The sequence below is a fragment of the Pan paniscus genome, chromosome 10, assembly GCF_029289425.2.
Source record: "Pan paniscus chromosome 10, NHGRI_mPanPan1-v2.0_pri, whole genome shotgun sequence".
NCBI lineage: Eukaryota > Metazoa > Chordata > Mammalia > Primates > Hominidae > Pan > Pan paniscus.
In genome coordinates this window covers 131802061-131826059 of record NC_073259.2, presented here as the reverse complement: position 1 = coordinate 131826059, position 23999 = coordinate 131802061, and the positions used below count along the sequence as shown (strand labels likewise).

Genomic DNA, 23999 nt, shown 5'->3' with positions numbered 1-23999 from the left:
TTTTAGACCAGCAAGGAAACTTTACAAAAATTCTAAAAAGAGTCAAACTCCAACTAATCATTTTCTGTAAACACTGTAAATGAGAAAGTATAAGCACAAGCAGAATATTTTGTATATTCTTGGTTCTGTTTTCCTGTTCTTTGATGATTATAAAGACTGTCTGAGGACTATGAGTGTGAATCAGCAAGTGGATTTACCTCCACACACAGAAAATCGTGGAAGAGAATTCAGAACAAAACCAAAAACACTTCCTTAGAAAAACGAAGACTTATAGTTACTTAAAGCTAAATCAAAAGCAAAATCCACTCAGGCTTACACAGCCACGGCAGTCTGCATGGCTTCCCAGGGTTTGGACGGGACACTGTGCTGTCCAAGCTTATCACTCTGTATGGTCGCCCCTCACCAAAAACAGGTTCCTAGAGCTCTGTGTGCTACTCAGGCACAAAGCTGTATTATCTACACACCATCAACAGGATGAACCTCTTGAAATGCCGAGAAAGGTGGCGGCCACAGGCAGAGCCACATCAGAAGTCCTGGGCTGGAGCCAGGCTGACCTAGGTTAACAGCCTGGCCCTACAGACCACTGAGTGACCAGGACTGCCCTGAGCCACCAGTTATCACCAGTAACAGGGGATGACACACCTACCTCCTGGGGCTGTTGTGAGAATTAAGAAACACTAAGTAAGGAAAGCACACTCTCAGGTATGCGGCAGGCAGTAAAGAAAGGTAGCTGCCCTTCCTTGATCTTTCTGTCCATAGCACCTGTGCCCACTGAACGCCCCTGCATTTATCTGTGGTATCTATACCATTGTACAAAGCTTCAATAAAATAATGATAAAATACAATTCTTAAAAATCATAAACAAGAGAAACCAAAAAAAAAAACAGAAACAAAAAGTTCAAAAAGAACGCAAATATGCATCTCGTCAACGAGGCCAAAGTTCCGTTAAGTTGAGCTTCAAATCTGACTTAAAACTTTCCAGCACCCAATAGAATGTGAAAAACAAAACCAAATGCTCCATTCACAGGTCAACACAATGAAAAACCAAAACACGGCTCAGGAGGAACACAGGCTCTGATACTACCGACTGGGAGGGTTTCCCCAGACGTCCTCACAGACACTTTACAACGTGGTGAGCCATGTCTGGACCAGCATCCGTGGGCAGGAGATGCCGTGGCGCTCACAGCAGAAAGACCCTCAATGTAAGGTGGGTAAGAACTATGGCAAATGCTGACATTTACTGAGTAGCTGGATTGTGCAAGCACGTTCGTACGCACTTTGGACACGTGCGCTATACTATGAACCAGCTCCTGTTTTTAGTCCCATTTTACAGATGAGGAAACGGAGGCAGAGAGAAGTTAGTCATCTGCTCAAAGCTCCATCCTGAGGAAACGGCAGAGCGGGGCCTCCAAGCAGAGCAGTCAGCCCTTAGAGCCCACTGTGACATCACACAAACGCACAGTGAGAGGAAAGCTCATTTTTTGAAAGGGTCCATGTGCTGTGATCCAGGTGGTCCCTTCTAAATGGGGGGACTGGGCAGCCCTCAGGATCCCTCTGGTAATGCATTTTCTTCCCACCAGTTTTGTTGGTTTTGGTTTGAGACGGGGTCTTGCTCTGTCACCCAGGCTGGAGTGCAGTGGGGCAGTTATGGCTCACTGCAGCCTGGACCTCCTGGGCTCAAGCGATCCTCCTGCCTCAGCTTCCTAAGTAGCTCGGACTACAGGTGCAGCCATCATGCCTGGCAAATTTTTGTGTTTTTTGTAGAGATGAGGTCTTGCTGTGTTGCCCAGGCTGGTCTCGAACTCACGGGCTCAAGCAATCCGCCAGCCTTGGTCTCTCAAAGTGCTGGGATTACAGAAATGAGCCACTACGCCTGGCCTCTTCCTACTCGTTTTGATGGCTACTGAGTGGCAGCGAGTTTGGTCATGCTGCCTGCACACAGCGGTCAAGCTGGACTGGCATCCTCCAGTGATGACACATGCAGAGACAGAAGCAGCCTTCCCAGGCTCCTGTGGAGATCACCCCGACACTTCTACTGCTCAGAATAAAAGACTATCGGGAATACTTTCGTTAAGTTCATGAGGGTGGGAAGATGACTCACCTGCCCTGTGTAAAGGCCACTTGTTTTACTGGCTGGGAATAAAAACATGTTAATAAATTCAATCAGAATGCTGGGAGCAACTCTGGAGGTTTCTGCTGAAAAAACCAGCCACTTGTAGAAAATCATAAATATAAGGTATCCAAAGATACAGAGCATGAAGAGAAGTTCCGGGATGGAAACCAGGTAAATGTTGAACTTCTTCCTGAAGTGCCTAGGAAAGAAAAGGAATCAAGCAACCCACGAAAAAGATCAGCCTAAGTTAAAAAGAGTAAATTAAACTCTCTGCAACTAAACTATACAGCGAATTTCAGAATAACATCATTTCTCATATGATGAATCCAGATACATCTGAGTGTCCAGATACCTCTACGAGGAAGAGACGTGAGGTCGGCCAAAACTACTACAGTTTTTGCGGTCAAATCTCACTCAAACTTTCTTCCTTAGTTCCCTTATTCAGAAACATTTCCTTCCTTAAAGTAAGGCTACACAATATTAGTGAATCTGGCTCCAAAATGCTGTGTCTTACATTGTTACAAGTTTTTCAAGACTCCAGTTATAGTGACTTAAAGCTATGGCATCAAATTATACAAATTATGTTTAGAGATCAGAATGAACAGGTCTAGTTAGAGAAAAATGACACCATCTCTTACTCTTCATATACTAGCTCTAATAAAGTAAAAACAAAAAGATTTTTTATTTGTAAAATAAAAAAGGAATATGACAAGCACCCCTTCTGGAAATTGACATGAATGAATGCACATGTCACATGTCTCCCTCACTTGAATGGAAGCTCCACTGGGGCAACAACTTTTTTCTGCCCTCCTCACTGCTGAACTCCTAGTGCCTAGAACAGCACTTGGCACTACTATGCGCTCGATAAATACATATTTGCTGAATGAATTGCTGAAACCACAGAAAATCTAAATAACTTCAACAGAATCATGTAAATACAACATCATATTGGCTGCCCCTTACCCAATAAATACAGTCACCAACAAGAAGCAAAACTGAAGAAATGCCAAGTTTGGTTTATAAATATTGCTTAAAAAAAATCTGTACTTACAAGTGGTTAAATATTCCCAGAATGACTCCAAAAGTCATGTGAATGATTCCTAAAATCACGGACATTTTCATTTTGAAAGAGTTTAGAAAAGTGAGGCGATTTGTGGCCAAGTTCCAAATCTAAAACCAAACCAAACAAGACAAAACAGAATCTTTAACTTCCTTCAACAGGTGACACTCAAGAAAGTTCCTGTCTTAACTTGAAAGGTGGCTCTAAGTTTAAGAAGGAAACAATATTCAGGCTTTTCTTTTGATGCTTTCAATCTGAGAACCATTGATTTCCTTAAACCAGGGCCACAGACAGTTACAAAACAATTTTATCGGTGTTAACGTCAAAGGATACCAGATGGAACCACATAGCGTTTAGGGAGATGTGCCTAGGAAGTCTTGACAAAAGGCAAGGCAAGGGAGAGTCACACACAGCTCAGAGACTGGAAGGGTCAGGATGCTCTCAAGGTCCTGGGTTATGTCCCCTCTACCTGGGCAGGAGACATACATGTGTTATCACACATTTACATACATGTGCCATACATGCTCCTGTATGTCTATTTTGTCATAAAGTTTAGCTGTGAATACAATGAAATCAGAAATGCTGCAAGTGGCCAACCCAAGATGTGCCAAGAGGGACTCCAGACCATGGCTGATCTCCCCACGGTGCCCCGGCCAGTCTGAGTCCCCATAACTTCCCCACTCATTGACTGCTTCTCTTACTGTCTGAAAATTAATTCCTACAGCCTGCCCTTCAGGTGGGTTAGGAAAAGGGAAACAGGGTCTATTAAGATAATTTTTTTTTTTTTTTTGAGGAGTCTCGCTCTGTCACCCAGGCTGGAGTGCAGTGGCGCAATCTTGGCTCACTGCAACCTCCACCTCCTGGGTTCAAGCGATTCTCCTGCCTCAGCCTCCTGAGTAGCTGGACCAGCACACCTGGCTGATTTTTGTATTTTTAGTAGAGAAAGGGTTTCGCCATGTTGGCCAAACTGGTCTCAAACTCCTGACCTCAGGTGATCCGCCTGCCTCGGCCTCCCAAAGTGCTGAGATTATAGGTGTGAGCCACCGCGCCCAACCTTTTTTTTTTTTTTTTTAAGATAAGGGGTCTCACTGCTGCCCAGAGGCTAGAGTACAGTGGAGCAATCAGGGCTCACTGCAGCCTTGACCTGGCTCAAGCAATCTTCCCACCTCAGCCTTCCGAGAAGCTGGGACCACAGGCACGCGCCACCACTCCCGGCTAATTTTAAAATTTCTAGCCTCCCAGTTCCTAGCCCTGAACTATCTCATTTTGCCCTTGCAAAAATAAGATTTTAGAATGAGGTATTCAGGGCTGAGAAGTTGGAGGCCAGTCAACTTCGCTGATATATTTATATTATACATACTTTTATATATTATTTTAAAATACATATTTTATATGTATAATGTACACACGTTGGTTTACTTTTGAACCAAATTAATGTAATGCCTAGTTTAAAATTAAGTTAAAACAGAAAGAAGACAAAACCATACCCCAATTTTCCCCTATGCCGCCCAAAAAAAAAACTCACTCAAACTTTCTTCCTCAGTTCCCTTATTCAGAAATATTTCTTTCCTTAACACAAAGCTACAAGTTATTACTGAATTTGGCTCCAAAATGCTGTATCTTAAAGAAATTGTTGTAGCCGTGTTTCCAAGTTTTCAATTACATTAAGACTTAATGCTACAACATGAAATTATACCAATCATGATTAGAGATAAGAATAAACAGAACACACTAAGAGATACTTCCTCCTTGGAGAGCCCAGCTTAAGGAATGCTAGACTTTTTTTGCTCAGTTTAATGACTGTACACAATTACATCCACAAACCAACTTTGAGATTGTTTCCCAGTCATTCTTTCGATTCTCCAGAAAGACTCCTGACAGCTCAGGAAAACCCCACCCAGCCCTGCGGTCCAGTGCCTCAGCCACCGCCTGCTGAGCCCTCGAAGGGGTTGGGGGTCCTGGCACCCTGGGGCTACTTCTCCATTTTCTTTTTCTTTTTTTTTTTGAGACAGAGTCTCTCGCTCCGTTGCCCAGGCTGGAGTGCAATGGCACCATCTCGGCTCACTGCAAGCTTCGCCTCCTGGGTTCACGCCATTCTCCTGCCTCAGCCTCCTGAGTAGCTGGGACTACAGGCGCCCACCACCACACCCAGCTAATTTTTTGTATTTTTAGTAGAGATGGGGTTTCACCGTGTTAGCCAGGATGGTCTCAATCTCCTGACCTCGTGATCCGCCCGCCTCGGCCTCCCAAAGTGCTGGAATTACAGGCGTGAGTACTTCCCCATTTTCTTTCTATTAACACTTTTCCCATTCCAAACAACTACCCCAATAAGCACCATAATAACCTCACGCTTCCTTTCAGCTCTAACACTCCATACCATTTCTTTCAAGATCAAGGGTTTTTAAAAGTTCACATATACGAGGAAGAAATGTAGGAAATGGCACACATTTTGGGGCTACTGAAGTGCCATTTTCAGCCAGAGGAAAATAGGTAGGACACATGACAGAACACAGCCCTGGCTCTCTGAGGACTTCCTCTGACCTCACCTTCCCAAACGGAGGGCCCCCCAGCTCCTGGCCTCCCCTCCCAGTGTCCGGGACTGGGATGCACAGGGGCTAATGAGCACCTCCCGCTCAGGGCAGCGTGAACCCTGCTCAACAGTCTAGAGAAACTCGTGGCGCCCGAAGCTAGGTGGCACCACAGAGCATCCAGAGACAACGACAGAGCGTGGTGCACTCACAGGATCAATGCCAAGGGGATAAGGGCCTCGGAACACTCCAGGAATGCTTGGATCCAGCTGCAAAATGCTGTTGTGCCTGACGACGCTGTCGCTGTAACAAAAAGCAGAGTGAGGAGGCTGACCTGGGAGGAGGAAGGTCTAGGAAACATGCTTTCCACCCAGAGCATCACCAGCTATGGGACACTTACTTCCAAAGCACCATCTTCTTATGCTCTGCGGGTGGGTGGCTGGAGCTGTACATGGCCGACACGTTCCACCCGGAGCCGAACAGGTTGACTGACTTTGAAAAGCAGTCGTTGTAGATGAGGCCAGTGTACACTGAGAACAGCCCCATCAGCAGGAGGATGTACCGGCCATTAAAAAACATCCTCATGATCTGTGAAGGGCAAGGCGGGGGCAGAATATGGTTACTGGAGGGTGTCCATGTGACAGCTGTCGGTGTGGGCATGACCCTCACCACTCACTTCTCAGAAAACAGCCTGGCCCCGCAGACATCCCTGTCAGCCGCAGCTGACAGGCCACACACCTGCCCAGCACAGCCGCAGCCTACAGCAAACATCTAAGAGGTGTCTCTCTTTCGGTCACTGCTAATGCCACCTAACCAGATATATGAGCTGGAGTGTTTATATTTTTACCTCTTGTGACTGATTTAGTCTGGGATGATTTTCATTTAACACCAACAAGAGGGCAAATAAAAACATCACAAAGCCATGTCCGAAGTCTCCAAACATCACAGCAAATAAAAACGGGAAGGTGATGATGGTAAAGAGAGCTGCAGAAAAAAGGGAAAGAGATTTCTGATTCACAGCAAATATGGAAAACCTGAGTTCATTCAAACACAATGATACATAACAATCTTGACTTTCTCCAGAATTCACAAGATAGGATTGTGTGGTTACATTTAAAACCTTATACTTTTAAATAAGATAGCAAAAAAGTAACGGTCAGCCTCTCTTTCCAAATATCTATTCCATTCTTAGAGCAAGAATGCAGCAATGCCATTGGAAATACGGGTATTTACAAATCAGACTTCCAACCTGGATTGACTTCTCTGTAGCTTCCGACTCCATAAGCATCCACGATGTTCTGAAATCCCTCGGTGAATTTGTTGGTGCGGATCCGAGTGGGGGGTGTTTCTTTTGTGGGGATTATATTCATGAATGAGGGGATTGTAGCACCACTCTCTCTCTTCCACATAAACAAGGAAAGATAAAAAATTACTATCCAAGAAGAAAATAACTATCCATATTCAACGAATCTGGGTTACTGCTTTGTTTTTTGGGTTTTTTTGGTGTTGTTGTTTTGTTTTGTTTTTTTTGAGACGGAGTTTCGCTCTTGTTGCCCAGGCTGGAGTGCAATGGTGGGATCTCGGCTCACCGCAACCTCTGCCTCCCAGGCTCAAGCGATTCTCCTGCCTCAGCCTCCCTAGTAGCTGGGATTACAGGCATATGCAACCATGCCCGGCTAGTGATCCACCTGTCTCAGCCTCCCAATGTGCTGGGATTACAGGTGTGAGCACCGTGCCCAGCCTTGGGTTACTGCTTTGGCAACGCTCTGTGTGTGGCTTTGGTGCAGGATTAATCTCCACTCAACAGGGTCAAGAGCAGCCAGAGGGCCTGGAGGAAAAGTCCATCTGTGAGGAATCAGGGGCTTGGCAAGGGCGGCACTTGGGGGCTGTGGCCTCCAAGAAGGAAGGGTGAGAGCAGGACTGAATGTGCCGGAAGTGAATGGGGGCTGGGGAATGCGGGGCACGTGGGTATGGAGTCGGCTCAGTCACTGACAGAAAACCGACACTGAGTACTTTATCTCTTAAAAACGGTGAAGAGGAAGTTTGAGACAACTGCAATATACTTAATAAAAAAATGAGAAAGGCAAGAATAAACCAAAATGTCAACATGAATTCTATTATGGCAGAATCATAAATATAACTCTATCCATCAGTGTTTGCAATTCTTCTGAAATGCATTATATTGATTTATAATGAAAACACTTTTAAAATAAGGTAAACAGGTTATTGCCAGAACAGTAGATTTTCTGGTCAAAATAAGTCTTTTTTTTTTTTTTAAAGAAGGAGTCTCGCTCTGTCACCCAGGCTGGAGTGCAGTAGTGTGATCTCGGCTCACTGCAACCTCTGCCTCCCAGGTTCAAGCGATTCTCGTGCCTCAGCCTCCCAAGTAGTTGGGATTACATTGCACACCACCACGCCTGGTTAGTTTTTGTATTTTTAGTAGAGACGGGGTTTCACCATGTTAGCCAGGCTGGTCTCGAACTCCTAACCTCAGGTGATCTGCCCACCTCGGCCTCCCAAAGTGCTGGGATTATAGGAGTGAGCCACTGCACCCGGCCAAAATGTGTCTCTTAAAACGTATGCATGTAATGGGGTTCTGGGGAAATTCTCGAGGGTGGCACAGCTTTGAACGTCCCCAAGTCCCCTTCAGAACAGAAAGTGCGACCAGCTAGCAAGACCTAAAGCCTACGGATGGCATTTACAGCCAAACCATGTCCCCACAGTCCCCAAAATACAAATGGGTGAGGAAACCACCAACAGCTACAAGACCTACCCAGCAGCCTCCAGAGCAAAGGATGCAAGTAAGCAATGTGGCCTCCAAGGGGCCTGGGCCAACAACACCAAAAATGGCCAGAAAGATCCTCCCTGGGAAAGCAGAGGAGGCCAAACCACAAAAAGCAGCTGGAACTGGGAAGAGCTCTGTCCAGTCCAAGAGTAGGCGACGGCACAGGGGCCATGGGCAGTGAAGTCTGCAGGGGTTGGGGTGGGGCAGCCCAGTCCCTAAACTCACGGCACTGACCTGCCAGGGCCTCCCCTGTTGAGGGGCCACACGCTGAGGAGAAACTGCTGGGAGTGAGATCAAAACTGAGCAGGACAGGAACGAAAGAGAAAAGACAGAGGAGTTCACAAGAGAGACACAGAGGACATCTCAGACCCAGGACCCGACGTGTTTGCATTCAGTACACAAAAAATAAAAAAAAGAAAAAACCGTCAGTGAGGTTAGGATCGCTATTCTGAACCTGCCGCCTTCTAAAAGTTCCTTGAGTACCATAAACATCTGCCAGAAAACTATTTTCATGTAAATATACATTTATATTGCTTGTGTAATAATATGGAATTTCCTTGAGCAGGACAGGCATGGTGGCTCATGCTTGTCATCCCAGCACTTTGGGAGGCTGAGACAGGAGGGTCACTTAAGCCCAGGAGTTCAAGACCAGACACCGTCTTTTGTAGAGACCCCATCTCTACAAAAAAATATAAATAAATAAATAAATAAATAAATTAGCCAGGCATAGTAGTGCATGCCTGTAGTTCCAGCTACTCAGGAGGCTGAGACGAGACGGGAGGATTGCTTGAACCCAGGAGTTTGAGATTGCAGTGAGCTACGACCATTAGCACTGTTCTCCAGCCTGGGAAACAGAGTGAGACCTTGTCTAAAAAATGAATTTCCTTGAGCAGCTAAGCATCTTCACCATGTTCCATAAATCTTTTTTTTTTTTAAACCTCCGCCTCTGGGGTTCAAGGGAGTCCCGTGACTCAGCCTTCCAAGTAACTGGGATAACAGGCACGTGCCACCATGCCTGGCTAATTTTTTTTCTATTGTGTATTTTTTGTATTTTTTAGTAGAGACAGGGTCTCGCCATGTTGGCCAGGCTAGTCTCAAACTCCTGGACTCAAGTGATCCGCCCGCCTCAGCCTCCATAGTGCTGGGATTACCAGCGTGAGTTACCGCATCCAGCCTCAAAAGTCTAATTTCATTTAAAAGTGAGCAAGAGGAGGGAGAAGCCCAATCTTACATAAGGTCATAAGAAGCAAAAAGCCAAGGAGTAGAATACCATCCCCACAGACAGTGAGAAGATGCCAGAAAGAATGTCCACAAAACAAATAAAACCATTGTAACTTACTGTTTCAAAAGGAGTTAAAAGAATTTAAAAAAAAATACAGGACAGGAAAAAGCACCAGGAATCAGATTTTAAAAGACTCAGAAATGAGGTAACAGAACTCAAGAAGGAATTAGGAAAAAAAGAAAGAAATTATTTCAGAAGTAAGACAAAACTAGAAGGAACACAAAAGTGAAGAACCCTTCCTCATACTGCCGTAAGAGAAACAGAAGGCGCGAAGAGGAGAAATCTTACAAATCAAAAAGAAGTAATGAAAGACAAAAAGGATTCAAAGGAAAGTGACAGATACTGAAGATAAGCAAAGAAGGTTCCACTGAAAGATGACAGGAGGTCCTAAAAGAAGAAAACCAAAGCAAGACAGTAGAGCAAATACCAAAAACTATAATTCAGGAGAACGTTTATGAAATTAACAAAACCACCACCAAAGACTATATATTGAAAGAACATACAGAAAGACCACGTTAAGAGACACATTCTGGGCCAGGCGCGATGGCTCACGCCTGTAATCCTAGCATTTTGGGAGGTAAAGGCAGGTGGATCACTTGAGGTCAGGAGTTCCAGACCAGCCTGGCCAACATTATGAAGCCCCATCGCTACTAAAAATACACACACAAAAATTAGCCAGGCATGGTAGTGCAGACCTCTAGTCCCAGCTACTTGGGAGGCTGAGGCATGAGAATCACTTGAACCTGGGAGGCAGAGGTTGCACAGTGAGCCAGTATCATGCCACTGTACTCCAGCGTGGGCGAAAGAGCCAGACTCTATCTCCAAAAAAAAAAAAGAGAGAGAGAGAGAGACATTCTGTAAAATCACTGTTTGTTTGTTTGTTTGTTTGTTTGTTTTTGAGACAAGGTCTGGCTCTGTTGCTCAGGCTGGAGTGCAATGCAGCCTCAACCTCCCAGGCTCAAGCGATCCTCCCACCCCGGCCTCCAGAGTAGCTGAGATTACAGGTGCATCACCACATCCGGCTAACTTTTGAGTTTTTTGTAGAGATGCAGTTTAACCATGTTGCCCAGGCTGAAAATCACTGGTCTTTAAAGAAAAAGAAAAGATATTTTTCTAGACAAAACAAAACAAAAAACTAAACTAAAAAACCACATGAATTACAAGGAAAAGAAAATTAGATTAACATCAGGCTTTCTGTTGGGAGCAAGGTGCCAGAACAAGATGGAGGAACATGTGTAAGATACTCAAGGGGGAAAAAAATGAGCCCAGAATTTTATTTCCAGAAAAACTCACTCCCAATTATAAAAAGCAGCAGACAGCCACTGTGATCAACATGAGAATTCAGAGAATATGATTCTTGCAAGCCTCTCTGAGGCTTCTCTAGGGAATGAGCTTCAGGCAGCCAAGTGACTAGAGAGCTTCAGGCAGCCAAGTGAACCCAAGAACTGGGATCTGCAGGCTGGAGGCTGAGATTCCCCGCTTCCGCCTGGCACAGCCTGTTAGGAGTTCTGCATGTGAGACCCCTGTGTACCTGATCAAATTCAATCTTGGCGACAGAAAAAAAGGCATCCTGTAGACACAAGCTGACTACCAAGGCAACTGTGAAGAGCCAGATTCATGAGGTGTGGGAATGCAGGTGATGAGCCAGCTTTCATCAACACTGGAGAACGTGTCAGTCACCTACTTGTGGAGAAAAATAACACAGGACAGGACAGATGAGGAAAGCGAAGAGACAGGGACTATGAGCAGTAAGAGGTGGGCTGAGAGCTCAGTACCCTTGACGGGAAACCAAGAGTCGGTGCCCACGAGCGGAGCAAAGAACAGCTATGCAGCCGGAGGTGGACACGTGGTCACTGAGACCTTAATACGCAGCTCTCAAGAGACCCCAGTGCATGTGCACGCAGGAGATGGCAGAAGCAGCACCATGGGCTCAATCTGAATCGAATGCAGCCACCTTGAAAGTTACAAAGCAGCACACACACCACCTATAACAGGAGTACTAGTCATGTCCCTCAAACTGATGTCACCTCAGTAAAAGAAGAATCATCTGTGTTTATCTCTCAAATAGGTGGTTCCTACTCTAAATAACAAAGTACTATTTATGTGTTGCTGTCTTTCTCAGCACTGGGTATTTCCTGTTTATGTCATAATGGACATTATATTTTACATTTGTATCATCACAGAATTACGTAATGAGACAAGGTTACATAACCAAAAAACTCATGAAAAAGGTGTTCCCTTAACTGTCACTTGAAATATGTAAACCTGTCCTTTCCATGACCAAAAACTGAGTTTAATGTAGAAGAAAAACCTCACAGGAACATGGAAGAATTACACTATAACCTTGCAGTGGGAAAAGCCTGTGATTCAAAATCTGGAAGGTGTAAGAGCAAAGATGGATAAGTTCAACTATATTTAACAAAAAACTTCTGCATGGCCAAAACAAACAAACAAATAAACAAACAGAAACATCCTAAGTCAAAAGACGAGGGACAAACTGGGGAAAATATTCTTACTGGTGTCACAGACCAGGAGCCAACAGAAATTGGTAAGAAAAAGGCCAACATACGATGGAAAATGGCTGCAGAATATGAACAGATAGTTCACAAAAAAAAGAAAATTGAAAACGCTCTTTTTTTTTTTTTTTTGAGACAAAGTTTTGCTCTTGTTGCCCAGGCTGGAGTGCAATGGCGCCATCTTGGCTCACCACAACCTCCGCCTCAAGCAATTCTCCTGCCTCAGCCTCCCAAGTAGCTGGGATTACAGGCATGTGCCACCACGCCCAGCTAATTTTGTATTTTTAGTAGAAATGGGGTTTCACCATGTTGGTCAGGCTGGTCTCAAACTCCTGACCTCGTGATCCACCCGCCTCGGCCTCCCAAAGTGCTGGGATTACAGGCGTGAGCCACCGTGCCCAGCCAAAAGGCTCTTAAACAAAAAAAAGGTATTCCCCTTCACTCATAATGAGAGAAATACAATAGCTGACAACATCTATCAAAATCAGTCCAGTAATTCCATTTCTGGGAATTTATCCTACAAATAGATTTGACATCATAGTGCTATTTGTAAAAGAGGAAACTACCTAAATGACCAGAAAACTAGTTAAATAAACCATGGTATGTACACAACAGAATATTAAATAGTTATAAGAAAAATAGAGAAGTTTTATTAAGTGAAAAGAATAGTATGAATAGTGCCCTTTTGTGAAGAAAAAGAAAGAAAAATAATATCTACTCCTATCTGCTTATCTACAGTTAAGAAACTCAAAGAAATAACAGAACTAAAGTAATGGTTATCTTTGAGTGGAGGAAGTGGACAAGTAAGGCTATGGGGTGGGAGGAAGCCACTGCACTGTGTCTTTCATACTCTTTTATTTCTTTTCACTTTTAAACCATGTGAATGAATTACTCAAAAGAGCAATTTAACAACACGTGTACTCACATACAGCTTTGAATGACCAGCTCACCATAATCTCAGTTCAAAAACAGAGCCAAGGCTGGGCACAGTGGCTCACACCTGTAATCCCAGCACTTTGGGAGGCTGAGGCAGGAGGATCGCTCGGGGCCAGGAGTTTGAGACCAGCTTGGGCAACACAGCAAAACCCCAACTCTATTTTAATTTTGTTAATTAATATTTTAGAAAAACAAAAGAAGAGTCAACACACTGCATTCTCATTACTCTATGAAATTCTCACTTCCTTTGTTTCTCTGAATTTATCAGTTCCATCAGTCTCTCTTCTGTTCCTGGCAGAGGAGAGGAAGGCAGCCTTACCGAGCCCTCCTCCAGTGCCCGGCGCAGGTCCTGCAGATCCGCCTCGGGACACCAGACCTCAGCAATGAGGCACTTGTTGGTCACGTCAAAGCTGCACATGTTCAGCATGTGATAGATGGCCTTCATTTTCTTCACCTGGATCACACGGCTGTAGACAGACTCGGCGGCTTTACATAGCACTTGCCTCAAATAGTCCTCGGTTTTGTGCAGTACCTGGGGAAGAACAACAGGGGCTTTCAGTGGAGTGGGCATGTTTTTGTTTCTGTCCACCTGGCACCCGACTTCCCTTACAGGACTTTCTCCCCATTGACAGAGGATCATTCCAGGCACCTGCCTATCCTGGTGGCAGCTAACGGAGCCATTCCTTCCTTCTCCCTGCCCCTAGTACCACTCGGAGGTGGGCAGAAAAATCTAAGTTCAATCAATCAGATGCCCTCTTTTGGGAGGTTGCCTCTGGAGAACATGACCCTAGGGCACAGGAAATGGTTAGACGTCATTGTCACTGCGGCAGCATGACGGCCTACCAGGATCCAGCAAGCTCCCTGGGTTCCTACCCATTCCCAAGCTTGGCCTCACCCCTGTCAACCCTGTGAGCCACCAACGCCCATCCCATCCTACCAAGAAATCCTCTCACTTAACTGAGTCAGAAGGACACTTCATGCCAACAAGAACCCTCACTGTCATCAAGAGAAAAATGAATTTAAATCCTACTGGTAAAATAATGCCCTCACCATGTTAACTGGAGCTGGCTTGTCTTTTGTGATCAAGAATTACAATCCAGACCGGGGGCGGTAGCTCACACCTGTAATCCCAGCACTCTGGGAGGCCGAGGCCGGTGGATCACGAGGTCAGGAGATCGAGACCAACCTGGCCAACATGGTGAAACCCCGTCTCTACTAAAAATACAAAAAAATTAGCAGGGTGTGGTGGCGCATGCCTGTAATCCCAGCTACTTGGGAGGCTGAGGCAGGAGAATTGCTTGAAGCTGGGAAGCAGAGATTGCAGTGAGCTGAGATGATCGCACCACTGCACTCCAGCCTGGCAACAGAGCATGATTCCACCTCAAAAAAAAAAAAACAAAAAGAATCACAATCCAGGCTGAGCATGGTGGCTCACACCTGTAATCCCAGCACTTTAGGAGGCTGAGGTGGGCGGATCATTTGAGGTCAGGAATTTTAGACCAGCCTGGGCAACATGGCGAAACTCTGTCTCTACTAAAAATACAAAAATTGGCCGGGCATGGTGGTGCGTGACTGTAATTCCGGCTACTTGGGAGGCTGAGGCAGGAGAATCGCTTGAACCCAGGAGGCAGAGGTTGCAGTGAGCTGAGATTATGCCACTGCACTCCAAGCCTGGGCGACAGAGCGAGACCCTGTCTGAAAAAGAAAAAAGAATTACCATCCAACATATCAAAGGTGACCACAGAATCTTTTTTTAAAGCCTTGTCATTACTACTCAGGTTCCTAACAAGTTGCTAAAATAAAACTTCCATGGGGAGGAGGGAGGGAAGCGACATTCCAATCTCACTAGAACATCTTGATTTGTCTACGACCAATATTATCTATGTTAAAAAAGAGAGAAAATATACGTGTAAATGTTTGGCAGCCCTCAGATAAAGAGGCAATCCACTTCCAGCTTACTCACAGTGTAGAGATCTTGGATGCGGGTGTTCAGCCCCTCCTGGATCTCCCTCCGCTCCTCGGCTGTGTTTGGATAGGGGTACACGTGGCAGTGGTAGCTGGAAGACAAGAGTTGAACACCGTCTCACATCTGTCAGCACTAGAACTAAACACGTTCACCTCCCCGGCACATCTTCTGGCAAAACGGAATGAAAGCAGCCGTTTGGGAGACATGGGTGCAGATGCAGTCATCTGCCCTTGGTCAGGCTGTGCATACAGATGCTCAACAAGCACCTGCTGAGTGAGATAAATTTAGCAAACTCCCTCTGGGATCCAAATTCCACTCCTGCCCTCAATGATTCCTGGAAGCTCATTCCCAATTCCAGCTTCCTAAAATTCAACAATATCCTTGGGCTGGGAATCACTGAACAGGTTTAAACACAAACACAAAGACACACACAGACACACAACAGACACACACAGACACACACACACACACACACATGAAAACAAAAGGAGAAAAGAGCTCTGGCTTCCTAGCAGTTGCCTTTGACAGGGTCCGCAGTCTCCCTGGCTCCTCTCAGGGCCACTCGGCCACTCGGCGCCCAGACTGCACGGGGGAATGACGAGCTGTGTCCCCAAACTGCAGCCATTCCCGGACCACCTTCATATGTTAACACCATACCTTTATTTTTCTTTAAGTTCTGCCTTTGAAAAATTAAATACCTATTCTAGCCTTATCCTAAGCAACAATATCTGTGAAATCATGGGTTTGCTGAGCTGGGTATAGTTTTTTAATCTGCAGTAAAACAAATATCTATCTATGAAAATAAAAGGTTTATCCAGGTGACACCTGAAATTACTTTCTATTCCACCAATTGAGAACCAAATTCTAGTAAACAGAAAATGCCCAAACCCCCCTCCACCCTGCAAGAAACAAGGCAAGCTGAGTTGTCCATGGGGGGAAGAAAGCAAAGGAGTTTTCTGACTTTGTTTGGCTTTTGCTTATGTTCCCATTTGCTGACAGGAGTTAAGTCACAGATTATTGTTGTACCACAACTGAAAATTACTGATGGCTTATGCGGAACTGACGTCTTTTACCTGATCATTTCATTTAGTCCTAAAAGACCTATAAGAAAGCAATCACTCTCCCCTTTTACAGATGAAGAAACTGAGGCTTGGTCACTTGTCCAAGTGAGTCCAGTGAGACAGCGACACAGGGAGGCTCTGCATCCAGACAGGCCCCTGAGCGCCTCCTCCTCACCACACGCCACACCCCTGCCCCAGGGTACCCAGGACAGAAGAGATGCACATGCTCAGTGATGACAGGTAAGCCCGACTGGTAGCTCAAAGCAACATGAAGTCACAACATATAAAAACTTTATTCCTTTTTCAACCAATCTGAAGCCCTGATCCCCAAGGAAAAAAGTCAATTCTGGGAATATTATTAACACAGTCTCTACTTTTAAATTATTTTAAGTAATGCATTGGTAAGAGAGATGACAAATTAAATGTTTAAGAACTTGGCAGTGCAGCAAAGAATCATATAACAAAAACTAGCAGCCACTCTATTTCTGACTCCAGAGGGATGTTGAAGGAAAACTAGAGGTGACTGAATATAAAGACATAAATGAAATGAAATGTTTCTTTTTCTTACCAATCACATATCTTCTTAACCTTGTGGCCAATCTGCTCTCCCCAAAAGGATATTAAAAAGACATACCATTTTATGACTTCCCCCTACAAAGAATGAATAAGGATAAGTGTTATTTCTGCGTGTATAAACTTCTAGAACTTCGGCAGCTAAAACACTGTCAAAGCGTTCATTCATTCACTCATTCAATACAGTCAATCCTCCTTATTGGAGGATTCTGTAATTACGAATTCACCTACTTGTAGTAACAGCCCCAAACCAATCCACGGAGCGCTTCCAGTCATGTGCAGAGCAGCCAAAACTTTTAGGCACCCGACGCCCGCGTTCCCAGGTAAAGTCCACCAAGGTGACGCCCTCCCTTCCCATCTCTGCTCTCAGACTATCACCAAGTGTCCTTTTCAGAGTCTGTTTGGTATCATATTTTTCACACTTCTGTGCTTTTTTTGGTGATTTCACGGTATAAACGGTCCCGAGTGTAGGGCTGAGGTGCAGTCTGGTGTCCTGAGCACAAGACGGCTGTGATGTCCCTGACGGAGATGTGGCGTGTGTTAGGGACACTTCGTTCGGGCTCGAGTCACAGAGCTGCTGGCTGGGAGCTCAATGTAAATGACTCAACTCCCGTACTTCCCCTAGGAGCAGTGAGTTTTTCCATAGTTGGTAATTCAGAGATTTCAGTGACTTTTTTTTTTTTTTTTTTTAAGACAGAGTCTCTCTCTTGTTGCCCAGGCCGGAATACAATGGCACAATCTCGGCCCACCGCAACCTCCACCTCCTGGGTTCAAGCAATTCTCATGCCTCTGCCTCCCGAGTAGTTGGGATTACAGGCATGCACCACCACACTCAGCTAATTTTGTATTTTTAGTAGAGACGGGGGTTTCTCCTTGTTGGTCAGGCTGGTCTCGATCTCCTGACCTCAGGTGATCCACCTGCCTCGGCCTCCGAAAGTGCTGAGATTACAGGCATGAGCCACCGTGCTCAGCCCTCAGTGACTTTATGAAGCATAACTACTGTAAATAATAAGAATCACCCTGTATTTACAAGTATCCAACAAAACAGAATTCTATAAAAACTGAATAGGCACTATTATAGGTGCTAGGGATACAGCAGTGAAGAAAACTGACAAAAATCCCTGACCTGGGAGGGGAAGGGAACTTAAACTTATATAAAACTTGACAGCAAAAGAAACAAAGAAAGTACGCCAGGTAGGGGTAAGTGCTATAAAGAACAGACGCAGGATGAGGAGACGGGAAGGGGGGAGGGTGGGCTTGGGCACTGTGATCTCACATAGGATGGGCAAGGAAGATCTCCCTGAGAGGGTGACATCTGAGCATAAAGACGTGCAGGTGAGCTTCAAGTCAGGGTAAATCGAAAAAAAAAAATGCAGGAGGTGAGGACGCGAGCCCCATGGCCAGTGGGAGAAGAGACTTCCAAGCAGAGGAGTACACACAGAAGCACAGTCAGGAGACTCGAGGAGGCCAGCACCGCCGGGGAGGGATGTAGTAACACAGCTCAGAGGAATGACGAGGGCCACAGGCCCATTGTGCGGCTCCACAGGGCTGTTGCTGAGGAAAACAGGAAGCCCCTGGAGGGTCTTGAGTACAGGAATGAAATGATCTGACTGTGGTTTCCTGTGGATCATTCTGGATGCCAGGAGAAGAGACCAGGCTAAGGCAGAGGCAGAAGCAGGGGCCCAGCCAGGCGACGCAGGTGTGGGACGAGACCTGGACCAGGAGGGAGGAAGAGCGAGGAGAGGCGGCGGGACTCTCTATTTAGCAGACATGGCCACCAGATCTGCTGAGGGATTTAAGTGAGACGCAAGAAACAGAGAAGAGTGGGGAGAAGCCCAGGGCTTTCAGCCTGCGCAGTGAGATCAATGGGTCTGGAAGGGCAGGTCTGGGAAGAAAGATCAGATGTTCAGTTTTAGGCAAAAGCAGAAACGGTCTTCCAGATACTTAAAAGGAGATATGGAGTAGACAGACATAAAAGTCTAGTATTCTGGGGACAGGTCCAAGCTAGGGATATATACATTTGGGGCATGGTATTTAAAATCATAAAATTATGTGAGATCTCTAAAGGCAGAAAGAAGAGAGAAGCTGTCCAAAAATTGAGCCCTGGGCCCAGGGAACAGGAGCACAGACTGGGGAGCTACAGCATAGCACAGGCAGGCGGTGGTGGGAGGGAGGGGATGGCAGCAGGAGGAGATGGAGGATGTGGCTGGGAGAATGAATACAATGAATGAATAAGTCAGTTAACTGAGCAACCCACTAGACACACTGAGGATAATGGAAGCTGACTTCACACTGTCAGAAAAGAGTTAGAACCAGGAAAAAGAGGCTGGGAATGGTAATCCCAACACTTCAGGGGGCCAAGGCAGGAGGATCGTTTGAGCCCAGGCCTGTAATCCCAACACTTTGCTGGGCAGAGGCAGGAGGATCGTTTGAGCCCAGGAGTTCAAGACCAGCCTGGGCAACATAGTAGTGTGTCAAGGAACACAACCACTTAAGGCACAAGGCAGAAGAAATGCCACACACAACAGAAAAACACAATCTATACAACCGAAGAAAGCGCCCATGTCTAGCTTTGATGCAGAGAGAATGGTCAGCACTTAGAAACACCAATGGGGGAAAACGGCTAAAAATAGTCTCTAAGGTCTGTAATAACTTCAATAGGGTCAGACATTGAACCCAAAAGACAGTAAACCTGACACTATAAACAAATCCTAGAACCTGAGTAAAAGTTACCAGACAAAATATCCCTATCTTACCCAGAAAAAGACTGAGAGAACACACTTGGCATGTTAACAGTGGCTCAGAATAGGAGACTGCGAGGGACTTCTTTTTCTTCTTGTTTTCTACATTGTTCCCAATTTTCTATAATGGACATGCATTTTCTTTATAACCGTGGGGACAGGGATTGTATTTTCAAGATATACATCTATCCATTCTCTGTATTCCTTCACAGATGTTTACTGCCCTTTAACATATTCCATAAAAATTTGGCATAAGAGGCCAGGCATGGTGGCTCATGCCTATAATCCCAGCACTTTGGGAGACCAAGGCAGGCAATCGCTTGAGGTCAGGAGTTCAAGGCCAGCCTAGCCAACATGGTAAAATCCCGTCTCCATTAAAAATACAAAAATTAGCCAGGAGTGGTGGTGTGCACCTGTAGTCCCAGCTACTTGGGAGGCTGAGGTAGGAGAATCACTTGAACCCGGGAAGTGGAGGTTGCAGAGGCACAAGAGAACTTTCAAATTCTATTAAAAAAAAGTTTTAACTTGAGTAAATGCTAGCATGAGAATTACTGATATTTTCTCTTAATAAAGAAAAAACTCAAAAAATATGTAAATGCTACTTCAGAACAGTTTTGATCTTAGTTTTAATCATCAGCTTGAAATAGAAAAGTCATCAAGGTCACAACTGAAGGATAATTAATGATGGTCACTGGCAGTTACAAAAGCCACAAAAAAGTAGAAAATATTACAAGTGTGTGGTTAATGAAGGGCTTAACTGATTAGATTTCAAACGGATTAGATTTTTATTTCAGAAAACCAAAAATAAATCACAGGCTGGGCGCAGTGGCTCATGCCTGTAATCACAGCACTTTGAGAGGCCGAGGTGGGTGGATCACCTGAGGTCAGGAGTTCAAGACCTAACTCCTGATGGTGTTTCAATATGGTGAAACCCCGTCTCTACTAAAAATAAAAAAATTCACCAGATGTGGTGGTCCGCGCCTATATAGTCCCAGCTACTCGGGAGGCTGAGACAGGAGAATTGCTTGAACCCTGGAGGCAGAGATTGCAGTAAGCTGAGATCATGCCACTGCACTCCAGCCTGGGCGACAGGGTGAGACTCCGTCTAAAAAAGTAAAAATCAATCAATCAATCACAGCCAAATTTCTCTTTATGCGTCAAAACTACTATGAGATGTATATTAATCTTACGGCCAAAATTCCTGAGGCCAACCTAGAAAAAAAACAACCTTTCCTCAAAATTAAGAAAACCAAGTTCCTTTTCCACCTTTAGTAGATCAGCAGTTCATCCTCATTTAAAACAACAGTTATTTTTACTTTGAAGTTTAAAAAACAGATATCCTAAGGGTGATTATGACTCTGTCTCTCCCCGCTGCCTCCACCCTCCCTTCTGAACCATTCGGCCCCACAGCTGTTAGGTATGTACATGGGGATGGATGGGGTTGGGGGAGAGTAACTGGCCCACAGCTGTAAATGTATATGTGCATGTGCTTTTGTGTGTGTCCCCAAGCTACTCTGACACAGCCAAGGAAAAGCAACCCCTCAGTAACAATGGGCACACCCAGAAGCCACATCTTGGCTTCAAAATACCAAGATTTGCACTCAAAAAAAAAAAAAAAAAAAAAAAAACAGCCTCCTTGAAGAAACAGTTGATTCCAGAGCCGTGTGAGAGGAATTGCAACATGCATCTGGACATCCTGTTGTACAAACAAGTGCTCAAAAAGTGATGGGAACATGTAAAATGGATATAAAAGCCAGCCTGAATGGATTCCAACTGGCCAAATCTAGGAGAATGTGAATATCAAAATAAATAATTAAAGGAACAGGAACCCATCAAATAAAATAGGAAATAAATGAGGAAGCTGAAAACCTGATGAAGAATGGGATATTTACAGTTTCAAACACAAAAAAAGAGTAACTTCACAGCAAAGTCTAAAGAGAAGTGCCTTAATCAAGTGATCAGAGTGACCACGACCAGTAATGGAACTAATCAAGTGATCAGAGTGACCACGACCAGTAATGGAACTAATCAAGTGATCAGAGGGACCACGACCAGTAATGGAACTAATCAAGTGATCAGAGCGACCACGACCAGTAATGGAACTAATCAAGTGATCAGAGGGACCACGACCAGTAATGGAACTAATCAAGTGATCAGAGTGACCACGACCAGTAATGGAACTAATCAAGTGATCAGAGGGACCACGACCAGTAATGGAACTAATCAAGTGATCAGAGCGACCACGACCAGTAATGGAACTAATCAAGTGATCAGAGGGACCACGACCAGTAATGGAACTAATCAAGTGATCAGAGGGACCACGACCAGTAATGGAACTAATCAAGTGATCAGAGGGACCATGACCAGTAATGGAACTAATCAAGTGATCAGAGGGACCACGACCAGTAATGGAACTAATCAAGTGATCAGAGCGACCACGACCAGTAATGGAACTAATCAAGTGATCAGAGGGACCACGACCAGTAATGGAACTAATCAAGTGATCAGAGGGACCATGACCAGTAATGGAACTAATCAAGTGATCAGAGGGACCACGACCAGTAATGGAGCAAACAGAAACATGTGGCACCTGACGGTGCAATGAGAAGAACGCAGCCTCACTTCAGCAACGCTCCTGCCAGAGACACGTGACCTGAGTCAACTCATGAGAAGATACCTGAGAAACCCAAACCCAGAGACACGCTACCAAAAAAACTTGCAGTATTTTAAAATGTCAAGGTCACAAAAGCCAAGGGAAGTCTGAGAAACTGTCCCGGAATGAAGGAGATCAGAGAGACAGGACAGGCCTGGCACGGTGGCTCATGCCTGTAACCCCAACACTTTGGGAGGCCAAGGCAGGAGGATGGCTCAAGACCAGTCTGGGCAGCATAGTAAGATCCCCATCTCTACCAAAAATAAAAAGTTAAAAAAAAAAAAAAAAGCCAGGTGAGGAGGCTCACACTTGTAATCCCAACACTTTGGGAGGCTTTGAGAGGCCTACGTGGGAGGATCGCTTGAGGCCAGGAGTTTGAGACCAGCCTGGGCAACACAGCAAGACCCCATCTCCTTAAGAAAAAAAGAAAGTTTAAAAAAAGAGAGAGACATGACAACCAAATCCAACACGCAATGCTAAATTACATTCTTTGCTTTGACCATACTAGGACAACCGGTGAAACCTGAATGAGATTCAAGGCTCAGGACATAGTAATGTATCTACATTCATTTCCTGACTGATGGTCATGTGATGGCAATATAAGACAATGTCCCTGATTTCAGGAACTATACACACTACACGTGGTTGAAGAGATAAGGCATCAGGTTAACAACTTATTATCAAATGGTTCAGGAGAAAAACATTCTTTCTACCATATCTCCAACTCTGCTGTTAGTCCGTCACTGCTAAAAGGTGATGGTGACATTTACTCACTGTTTCAGGGTCTTCAAGGGATTCATCCAGTTCTGCATAGGACACGATGGTGTACCCTTTGCAGACTCTCCACAACATTTTTTCAAATGCTTCCACTTTTCCTTGGTTAATTAGGCCAGACACAAATCTGTGAGACAATAAAGTCAACCTGTAGTCAACTGAAAGCAATAAATGTTATCAAACTACATTAAGAATGATGAAGACTTCATTTCTACCAAGTGGTGAAGACATCCTGAGAGCCCTCCAACTGCAAAACATCTCAGGTGCTGGTCAGAATATTTTTGAAACTTCTTTTTAAAGGTAGAGATGAGCTTGTAATAAAGAGAAATTCTTGGCTGGGCACAGTGGCTCATGCCTGTAATCCCAGCACTTTGGGAGGCCGAGGCGGGTGGATCACAAGGTCAGGAGTTCAAAACCAGCCTGTCCAAGATGCTGAAACCCTGTCTCTACTAAAAATACAAAAATTAGCCAGGCGTGGTGGCAGGCACCCATAATCCCAGCTACTCGGGAGGCTGAGGCAGGAGAATCGCTTGAACCTGGGAGGCGGAGGTTGCTAGAGGGCCACTGCACTCTAGCCTGGGCGACAGAACAAGACTCTGCCTCCAAAAAAAAAAAAAAAAAGAGAGAGAAATTCTTGGAATCCAAAGGGAAAACAGGACCTCACAGCTGTCCTGATTATTACACTGAACCCCGTATCTTAAGAACTTGAGTTTAAGGCCAGCATGGGATGCAGGAGCCAGGCACTGGGCCTAGATAAGGTGAGCAGATACAACTGACTCACCTCTCCAGCTGGGACTGCTCCATGCACAAAGAGCTACACCCTCAGTGAAGGGATGGACCAGAAAAAAAATCTACCTTGCAAAGGAGCCTGGAGCCTGCATGTAAACTTGTTTATTTCCATTTTGGTTCTAGATGGAGGGAGAAGTCTTCCCTAAGAATTTATAACCACAGGTTAAAATTCACTCAGGTTTGAGGCTTAAATTCACATTCCTGGCACAGTCAAAAAACAAA

The 23999-nt window shown here is 45.0% G+C and overlaps 1 protein-coding gene across 1 annotated transcript in view; it reads right to left on the bottom strand.

Moving 5' to 3' along the window:
* The window catches only part of ATP6V0A2 (ATPase H+ transporting V0 subunit a2), a 47441-nt gene that overhangs the window by 8878 nt on the left and 14564 nt on the right, over positions 1-23999 (bottom strand). Inside the window, exons 6-15 of the mRNA XM_003812091.6 lie at positions 22989-23115; positions 16816-16898; positions 15184-15277; positions 13540-13752; positions 6951-7101; positions 6549-6685; positions 6102-6289; positions 5914-6004; positions 3165-3283; positions 2102-2312 (exon numbers count right to left, since the gene is read on the bottom strand). Of these exons, the coding sequence (XP_003812139.1) occupies positions 2102-2312; positions 3165-3283; positions 5914-6004; positions 6102-6289; positions 6549-6685; positions 6951-7101; positions 13540-13752; positions 15184-15277; positions 16816-16898; positions 22989-23115 (1414 nt within the window). The remainder of the gene's footprint in view (positions 1-2101; positions 2313-3164; positions 3284-5913; positions 6005-6101; positions 6290-6548; positions 6686-6950; positions 7102-13539; positions 13753-15183; positions 15278-16815; positions 16899-22988; positions 23116-23999) is intronic.